We start from the raw sequence: 10,220 nt of genomic DNA, 5'->3' as shown, positions 1-10,220 counted from the left end.
CTGATTGAATAAAACCTCCTTTTATATAAGCAGTAAGGAAATAGCCATTCTGTTGTTATGTTTGGGGTTCAGTAACAATGAAAGTCTGGTTTTCAATAGTGCACATATCTTTGTGCCTCTTGCCAACCAATCACGTGCCTAGAGCTGAAGGCCTTCTGAAGATATCGCTTACAGTAACGTTATGGGTGACTGGCTCCTTAGGACACACGTGTGCCTCAGGCTCAAAATAGTTTCCTCTAATCCCTTTAGTTTCTTCCTGAAAGTAAAGGAAGCTCTCTGTCTCTACGTATTGTCACATGAAGACCTGAGACATTGTTGCAAGGTGGAGGACTTCTAACTTCTAACAGAGTTGAGCTCTGAGTTAAGATATGGAACCTGAGGGCTTTCATGGCCACTCAGTACTCTTTAAGACCTATGGGTTCCATGTCACATGCTGTAATTGACAGATATGTTGTTGTTGCTTGGTGGAGAAAGAAAAAAACGGTACGAGTTAGGACATTTTAAACTTATTTATTGATTGATATAAATTAAATCCACCAGTGTGCTGTTTCTGTCACCGTTGAATTGTTCTATAAAATACTGTTTTGTAATACACTCTGTGGTACTATAGACATTAGAACACTGATAATAGTAATTCTGACCATGTGTATGTGTTTGTGCATGTGTGTGTGTGTGTGTGTGTGTGTGTGTGTGTGTGTGTGTGTGTGTGTGTGTGTGTGTGTGTGTGTGTGTGTGTGTGTGTGAGCGTGCGTGCGTGCGTGCGTGTGTGTGTTTTCCTTAAAGTGCTTGCATGATTACATCCAGTTCTGGCCCCACCTGTGGGAGTGACAGCGATCATTCTCAGTGTCTCTGTGAGCTCGGAACCCGGTGCACTCTGGGTGCTGGTTGCCGTGGGTTACCTGGCAGGTGCCCTGGAGTTCCGTGGGCCTGGCCCCTGGGGGCGGGGGGTCTGGTGGTAGGGACACGCCCCCCAGGATCTCTGAGGGGAAGAGGGCGCTGTCCACCCTTACTGTGAGATGCCCTATGAGTCCCACCATGCTCCTCCCCGCTGTCTCCTGAGAGGAGTAGGGAGAGAGAGAGAGACAGAGAGAGCAGGGGGGGATAGAGAGAGAGAGAGAGAGAGAGAGAGAGAGAGAGAGAGAGAGACAGAGAGAGAAGGGGGGATAGGGAGAGAGAGACAGAGAGAGAGAGAGAGAGAGAGAGAGAGAGAGACAGAGAGAGAGAGAGAGAGAGACAGAGAGAGAGAAAAAAGAGAGGAGTAGGGAGAGAGAGAGGGAGAAGAGGAGTAGGGAGAGAGAGAGACAGAGAGAGAAGGGGGGGATAGGGAGAGCGAGACAGAGAGAGAGAGAGACAGAGAGAGAGAGAGAGAGAGAGAGGAGTAGGGAGAGAGATAGAGGGAGAAGAGGAGTAGGGAGAGAGAGAGAAGGGAGCGAAGTAGTGGGAGAGAGAGAGAGAGAGAGGAGTAAGGAGAGAGTAGTTAGAGAGAAGAGTACTAAGAGAGAGAGACAGAAAGAGACAGAGAAAGACAGACAGGGGAGTAGGGAAAGTGAGAGAGAGGAACAGGGAGAGAGGGCAGGATGAGAGACAGGCAGAAAGAGAAAGAGAGAGGGGAGTTAGGAAGGGAGGAAGAGAGATAGAGTGCTGGGTGAGTGGAAAGAGAGACCGTATCTAGATAAATGCCAGTGAAGTCCTCAGTCCTCCTCAGTGTTCCAGCTCTCACCCCTGTGTGTCTGTTGGGAGGCGTTGTTGTTCCTCTGCTGCTCCGCTGCCTGTGTCCCTGCGTTACGAGCCTCCTCTAGATCCATGGCTGCCTTCAGAGCTGCTGTTTTGTTCTTCTTCTTGTTCTCTTCATTTTGCTGGAGCAGGAAAATACATGGAAAACTCACTGCCTTTGGACATGAACCCAATTTTATAGAAACTACATGACAGCAGATAGTTACAGATAGTTTACAGTAGCCCATCAGAGGATTTCATGGCGGCACATAGCTCGGGAGGTAGAGCAGTCAGGTCCCCGGTTCAATCCCAGCTCCCAGCATTGTGCCAAAGTGTCCTTGAGCAAGACCCTGAACCCCAAAATCGCTCACGTGCAGCGAAGTGGCGCAGTAGGAGGTCCAGTACCAGCGAGAAGGTCTCTGGCGGTGTGTGTGCTGTGTGTCATGTCCCTGTGTGGCTGAATAAAGATCCCCCCCCCCCCTCCCCCCCCCACCTCGGGTCCTGTAATTTTTTCTTTAAAACATTTAATATTTTTTAAATAGAAATAATATGGACACTACATGGCTGACAGCAGATAGGTACAGTAAAGTATATATACATTATTTAAGGAATAAACCAATAATCTGTACAGTATATTTGGGATGGGAACATTTCTTTTTAGATTGGCTGATGTCTTGGCAAGAAAGATACTTTTCTGCTCTCTGGTGGACAAATTGTGTTAGTGCACTGCCAGTGTCATACTGTACTTGAAAGGAAGAATCGTCCGTGGTAGACCTGTTGGATAGAATGTTCACTGTAAATATCAAGACTTACGGTTTGAAGTTTCTTCTTCAGCTCCAGGTTGGCTTGCTTGTAGGTTTTGGATGTAGATTGCAAGTAATAGATGGCCAAACTGGGAGGAAAATGAAAAAAAAGAAAAACGAATAAATAATAAATATCTCATTTGTATTCTTTTATAAATTGTATTTCATTTTTATTATTATTTGTATACATTTTGAATTGAATTGAAAACTTTATTTATACAGGGAAGACATTTTTTTCAAATCGCCCTGATTACAATAAAACACATACAGAATAGGGCCATGATACAACAGAACAACATAAAATTAAAAAAAAACAAAGTCACAAGATCCAAGAATAAAAACAAGACTATAAAAACATGTACAGTCGACATGGAGTGCACCTTCTATCAGAGCCCTGAACCTCTCCAGAGAGACAAGTCCAGCAGGGAGTCCTCCTGTAGTCTGCTCCACCTCTCAGGTGCATAAAAACTAAAGGCAGACTTTCCTGCGATGGTGTTACACCAAGGTCTGTTTAGTCTTATATGTGATTGTGACCTAGTGTGGTGTTCCATGTCTCCAAAACTCAAAAGTCAGGACAAGTATAATGGCAGCTTGCCAGACAATGTGTTAACAATAAATCAAAGAGAATGTTGTTCTAGTTAAGTGGTTAAAAGTAGCTTTGCTATATGCTGTAGGACACAGTGAGAAGTGAGAAACCCCTCACCAGTAATAACATGCACAGCACTATGATATAATACTGCATCAAGAGGCTTCAAAGAAGTGGGTCAAAGACACATAATTGATTGCAATGATTTCCTTGCTAGCAGTAGAAAAACAGGAGTTATTTCTGAAAAGGAATCTTATTTTTCCCCTTAGCTTCTTGGTGAGGTGTTCCAAATGGGTCTGGAATGATAGTCTGCTATCCAGCCAAATACTCAGTTATTTATACTGTAGGAGTCAACTATTTCAATTGCACCCCATGAAGAGTGTGAATACCTATACTGGCATCAATCCCACTACACCTTTCCTGCATTTGTCTTGTTGGAATTTAGGACAAACTCATGGCCAATAAAAGTAGATAAGTATAAACACAGTATAGGGTCAATGTCCCATACAGACTAAAAACATTGAATCTCCTATTCTTAGACTAGGCTTGATATGTGTTCGAAACACCGTCTGTTAGTATCCTGATTGATGTGGAGAGCTTCTCTGCTGAAGCAGAGCACCACAGACTCACACCATGAGCAGCAGGAAGGGCAGCACCAGGCCTGGGTTGGACGCGTAGCTGAACACTTTACCGATCCAGGCAGGGAAGTCCGACTCCAGGGTCTCCTGGATCACATCGAACATGCGGTTCTTCCCACTGCAGAGAGACAGCGGAGGCAGAGACAGGAGAGAGGGGCGAATATGGATATATCCATATCTGGAATATGTAGGGGTGGGTCGTATACCCACCTCCCTTGTTCTCTGTAAAGCGCATTGTGTTGCCTCTGGGTATGAAATGCGCTATACAAATAAAGCTTTGATTGATTGATTGATTGATTGATTGATTGATTGATTGATTGATTGACTGATTGATTGATTGATTGATTGATTGATTGATTGATTGATTGATTGATTGATTGATTGATTGATTGATTGATTGATTGATAGTCTACGTTCAACAACTGGGCCATCTCTTTGGGTGTGTGTGTGTGTGTGTGTGTGTGTGTGTGTGTGTGTGTGTGTGTGTGTGTGTGTGTGTGTGCCACCCCGTCCCGTACCTGAAGGGTCCGCAGTCAAAGGAGGGCGGGATGGTGACGATGGTGTAGATGGCCGGCAGCGTGGAGAGGAAGAGGATGACCAGCAGCATGGCCATGTAGAAGTTGTTGGAACCCGAGGCTTTGAACACCCTCTCCTGGGGAACGTTGCAGCACATGACGGCCCAGCACTGCAGGTACATGGACACATGCAGTCGCAGCACGTTCAGCGCAGGCAGACAGGGGGCGTAGAACGCACCCATCCTGAGAGAGAGAGAGAGAGAGAGAGAGAGGAGGGAGGGAGGGAGGGAGGAGAGAGCGCGGAAGAGACGTAGGGAGAGGTAGGGATGAGCAGGAGGTGGGGAGAGAGCGAGGGGAGAGTGACGAGGAGGAGGAGGAGGAGGAGGAGAAGAGAGATAAATAAGGGAGACAGAACTGAAGGGATGATGGGTGATTTTCTCTCTCTGCCTGCGGGCACGCGGCTCTTCTATCCGGCCACAGCAGGGGTCTCCTACCATATCATCCCCTGGTTGAAGATCAGACCCAGGACGTTCCCGCTGACGTCAAACTCGGAGTAGGAGGGCTTGCAGACAAAAAGACAGACGCTCATGAAGTTCACCATTTTTGAATTCCCTAAAAAAGTGCCCCACCCCTGTTCTACATTAACCCCTTTTCAGTCATTATCACGAGTGTCAGAGCGAAGAGGGTGGTAAGCTCTGGAGGTCACTCACAAAGCCCGCCTCCAGGTCCCAGCACCAGCAGTAGTTGAGGAAGCGCACGAGTACGGCTCTCAGGAAGTCACCGATCAGCAGCGTGATGTAGGTGGTCATCGTGTCGGACACGATGAGGCGGACGAACTCCTGACGTGGGACAAGAAGCGGCTGAGAAATATGTGGTGGTTAAACAGCTTACCACTGCACACGCGCTCTCTCTCTCGCTGTCTTGCGTGGTCTTTTTCTCACACACACATACACACACACACACACACAGTCCCACCTGTCCCACCATGGTCTCCCAGCAGGGCCCCCTGGGGACGTCAGCAGGGTGTGTGGTGAGGGGGGGGGAGGTGCTGTTCTCTGCCAGGGTCCCGTTAAACAGACTGGCCTCCCAGATTGTCATGTTCAGCTTCACAACATCCTCCTCCTCCCTCTGGAACACACACACACACGCACACACACACACACACGCACACACACATGCACGCACGCACGCACCCGCACACGCACACGCACGCACGTACGCGCGCACACACACACACACACACACACACATGCACGCCACAGAGCTGTCACTCAACTCTGATATTGATGTTGCCTTTTGATGTAATGGAATGAAACAATATTTATTTTATTTTATTTTATTAGGAGAGAGCTGTTACAAATAGTTACAGCTACTCTTTCACAAAAATACATAGTAAGGTAACAAGAAAAAATCACAGATAAATTAGATAATTAACGAAGAAATATAAATAACGTAGCCTGGTTAGTTTGGTAGTGGTACATACAGCATAACTACTGACGTCCTGAGACAAGACCTTCTATTCCAGGACTCACTTTGAGGTTGATCTCATCCATGAGAGCTATGATGAAGGTATACAGGTTTCCCAGGAACAGGGCGAAGATGCGTCCCAGCTGCCACTGCAGCGCGATGCGTGGGTGGTAGTTCTCCAGGGCGCTGATGACGTCAAACAGCATGGGACAGAACATGCCCAGCAGTGACATCACCATGTTCACCTGATCAGACAGATGATTATACAGAGAACTCTAGATATAGAGATGTATTATATACATATATTTCACTGTGTTGTTGCATGCATGCCTAGAATGGACATCACCATGTACACCTGAAAAACAGAGTCGTACTGTAGCTACTAGCTAGATGGTGAAAATATTGTTTTGGCCTATATGTGAGAACATTCACATGCATGCAGCCAAAATACATATAGAATTAATTTAAAAACAAAGATTTTACAGAAACATACCCAGTACTGTAAAACACACACACACACACACACACACCTCATTCCTCTCCCACCAGCTGTGGTTCTCCAGTCCCTCCAGGGCAAACTTCTGTGAGCGGCGTACCACAAAGTAAATGAGGTAGCCACTTCCTGCCAGACAGCATAGAACCAGGAAGTTGGCCAGCACGCGCAGAAAACGGGTCAGGTGGATATTGTCATCCTTCCTGCTCTCCTGCTCCTCCAAGATGGCTTCCTGAGAGGACAGCAACACCAGGGGAAATTAGAACACACACGCGCACACACACGCGTGCACACACACACACATACACTCCATGTATGCACCTTAAAGCTGGTGGTGATGGAGGCAAACTTGTTGTCGGCTGTCTCTGGGTTCCCGATGAGGTAGTCCCAGCTGGTGAACATCTTCCAGCTGAAGTTGAAGCTGTTGTCGTCTCCGCCCCCCACCTCGTTGGCGTTCCGGGCCATTCTAGAACAGGGGTCAGAATGTCAAACCCGAGAGACTTCAGCGAGCAGGTGGCGGAGCAGGAAAATCCACAGTGTGTAAACCGGCGATGGAAATAAATATTGCTATCCTCGGGCATTTCAATGTGTGCACTGCTGGCGTTGTGTGGGTGTGTTTTTAAGCTGTCAAATCAATTCAAAGTATTTTTGGCTGAGAATAATATGGTTTGACAGAGGCTGGTCTACAGGCTTGAGCTTATCACCCTCGTAGCCTACTAGTCTGCTGTTTTTAATTTATTCTGTAAAGCACTGTGTGCGACATGTATGAACGGTGCTATATAAATAAAGTTGACTTTGACTTTGACTACTAGAGACCAGGGTGTCACACCCGCCTGTCGCTGGCGTGTTACTCACGTCCGTATGACCACCATGTAACTGTAGGCCACTGTTCCCACGCCAACCAGGAAGTAGGACAGGGGCAATCGGAACTTGAGCCAGCCAATGGTGCGCTGGCTGTTGTAGAAACCGTAGAAGAGGACGGAGTACTGAGCGTAGCCCTGGGAAAAATAACGTTCACATTTGAGACATGAGTCCAGCAGCAACCTTGTGTGTTCTTTTGATAACAAACAGCCATAGAGGCTAGGTTACAGACGAAAAACAGTGTATAACCCCAAAGTCCCACAAGACAGCAAAGTCCATAGCATTGGCCTCATCTGCTCTAGGTACAGTCTTCCTGGGCATGCTGCCATAGGGCTTCCCCATCAACGCCTAGAGAGAGACAGACAGACAGACAGACAGACAGACAGACAGACAGACAGACAGACAGACAGACAGACAGACAGACAGACAGACAGACAGACAGACAGAGACAGAGACAGAGACAGAGACAGGGACAGAAAGTCAGAGACAGTAACATGTGAAAGAATATCCCAATAACAAGATGTTTGAATTAAAACATCGGTTACCTCAGGCACCATGACCAGGCCGAAGGTCAGTCCAAACAGGATCATGTTGATTCCGTACATCCATCTCAGGAAGATGAAGTACGACGCAACAGAGGAGCCAAAATGGCCTAGAGGACATGAGGCACAAGCAGCCATGTTTATACCAAGCCTTCAAATCACGATGGGGCATGAATGACATGGAGGACCAACCGGAACTATGAGAGTAGGAGGTGGTGTGTGTCCACAGCTAAGGTGTACAGAACAGTACTCATACTCACTCTCAATCTCTTTGATCTTCATCTCCCATGGGATGCAAGCGGTCTTGAAGTTTTCAAAGTCACGTTGGAACTTCATCCATTTCTAATAGACAAACCAGTTCAACAATGAGGTACAGGCTCCATCTCTCTCTCTCTCTGTCTCTTTCTCTCTCTCTCACACACACACACACACACACATACACACACACTCGTCTTGATGTGAACAGGTCAGGATCACAGATAACCGGTAGTATGTTATATCAGAGAACGCACACATACCGACCTGCTTGTCAAGCAGGGACCTCCCCTCTCCCCTCTCCCCTCTCCCCTCTCCCCTCTCACCTCTCACCTCTCATCTTGGCCATCCTCCCCTCTCCCCTCTCACCTTGGCCATCCTCCCCTCTCACCTTGGCCATCATCACCTTGTAGGCGTACAGCTTCCTGCCCTTTCCCTTTCCCAAAGCTCCTTCATTCTTCTCCACAAACTCCTGGGACTCCCTGCCACACAGAGAGAAGAAACGTTGGGCCACACGTACACACACACACACACACACACACATACACACACACACACACGTTGGTGTGTCTTAGTACCGTAAGGTAGTGAGCTTCTTCTTCATGGGCCAGGGCTTCCCTCTTAGGGTGTGGATGAGCTTCTTCCTCTCGTCCATCGCCTCTTCCAGCCTCTCCAAGTCCTCTGGAGACAGCACTTCCGGCTTCTCCTCCTCCTCCTCCTCCTCTTCCTCGCTCGACTCCTGCTCTGAGCTGGGGAGTGACCTTGTTGCTGGTTATGATGTTGTTGTTCTCGTGCGTGAGAATGGAATGGTATGTTATGGTACTGGAAAGATAGTGTTTTCTGGGAATTTTTCAGGTGCTTTTTTTGTGGACAATATGGCTGAGAGTGGTTACCTGGTCTCGACTCTTTTCTTGTTCTTTTGCCTCTTCGTTGGACTTGTCTGCTCGTTCTCTCCTCCTTTCCCACGCTCCTCCTTTTCTTCTTCTCTGGCGCGTCCATTTCTCTTCCTCTCCTTCGCCTCTCCTTCTCCCTCTCCCTCCCGCTGCTCCTGTTTTCTCCTCCTTTCGTTGTTGAGATTCTTCCTGCTCTTGGCCACCTTTTCACTCTTCACCTCCTCATCCCGCCTCTCCCCCTCTCCCCCTCCTCCTCCTCTCCCCCTCCTCTTCCTGCCTCTCCTCTCCTCTGCCTCTGATCTCTCCTCCGCCCTCGCTCCTCGCTCCCTAGAGACCCCTCCTCTGGATTCATGTCTTCTTCTCTTTCCACCTCCCTTTCTCTCTCTGTCCCTCTCTCTCTCCTTCTCTCCGGCCTGCCACTGCTCCTCGTCACAGTTGATGGTTTCCTCCTCGCCCCCTGCGGAGGAGACAAAGAGACATGCAACGGTGGCGTGGCGTGGCGTGGCGTCTCTCTAAGGGGAGAAGGTGTACTCTCAGACGCTGTTGTGTGAGTGTACATCCCACCCCTAATTGGGGACACAGGTCACGAGGGGGGGGAGGTGGACGAGGAGCGTAGGGGAGACAGGGGGGAGACAGGGGGTGTGATGGGAGAGGAGGGCAGGGTGAGAGGGGGGAGGAGGGGCGGGGGAGTTAGAGGAGAGAGTGTTCCCTGACTTGGACACAATGCCACCTGCCAACACTTCCTGGGGCCTAACAGCGAAAATCACACTGATATTAAGCAGCGTGGGAGCAGGAAGGTAACACGTAGACCAGAGACATGCTGTACTTTGTTGGGGAGGACTAATCCCAACACCCTACACCCTATGAAGTTTCTCCCTTCGTAGTGAAAACTCTGAAGTGAGTTTGACATCGCAAATAAACGTGGGAGCAAAGAGACAATTGCCTATTCACTTTGAAAATGACCGTTACGCAGGGCCCTTTGATGGGGCGACTTTTATATACTTTGGATTGGAACGCCCTCCAATATGGCGGCGGTGTACGTGGCCCTGATTATGTTCACAGTGAAGTCAGGAGCCCTACGTTTTGGAATGTACCCAGAGTTACATGTCCATCAGAATCTGGACACCAAGGGTAGACCTGGTGTTCTCTCTTAGAACGCCACAAAACCAGACCAAAAGTTATTTATTGTCTCAAACTTGGAATAGTTTGTTGTGAATTGCAGAGGGAGAGAATAGGAAGCTGAAATAGAGCAGTGTACGTGACTGATAGATGTCAGCATGTCCACTTACCTGCATTCTCCAGCCCAATGCTAACTGTTGGGAGGAGATGAAGAGACAGAGAGGTATTTAAAACAGTATTTTAATGTGGGGAGAAAAATGCATGTAGAGTGGGCTCCAAAATTACTGCCACTCTTGACTGGCAATGCACAAACAATACATAAAAATATAATGAAT

General features: G+C 48.1%; 1 protein-coding gene across 1 annotated transcript; it reads right to left on the bottom strand.

Annotated features, from left to right (window-relative positions):
• Positions 1 to 794: 794 nt before the first annotated feature.
• tmc1 (transmembrane channel-like 1) lies at positions 795 to 10,061 on the bottom strand (the record flags this gene model as incomplete). The annotated part of the gene is made up of 19 exons (XM_084457478.1): positions 795 to 979; positions 1,721 to 1,856; positions 2,527 to 2,605; positions 3,733 to 3,858; positions 4,259 to 4,498; positions 4,750 to 4,817; positions 4,966 to 5,094; positions 5,231 to 5,383; positions 5,788 to 5,967; positions 6,253 to 6,447; positions 6,537 to 6,681; positions 7,071 to 7,213; positions 7,326 to 7,424; positions 7,622 to 7,728; positions 7,879 to 7,960; positions 8,265 to 8,355; positions 8,452 to 8,622; positions 9,184 to 9,278; positions 10,056 to 10,061. The coding sequence occupies 19 exons, from the start codon at positions 10,059 to 10,061 to the stop codon at positions 795 to 797; spliced, it is 2,430 nt and encodes an 809-aa protein (XP_084313604.1).
• Positions 10,062 to 10,220: the final 159 nt, after the last annotated feature.

Source organism: Borostomias antarcticus (genome assembly GCF_949987555.1).
Source record: "Borostomias antarcticus genome assembly, chromosome: 23".
In the NCBI taxonomy this organism is placed as follows: Eukaryota; Metazoa; Chordata; class Actinopteri; order Stomiiformes; family Stomiidae; genus Borostomias; species Borostomias antarcticus.
This window is presented reverse-complemented; position numbering and strand designations above follow the sequence as displayed.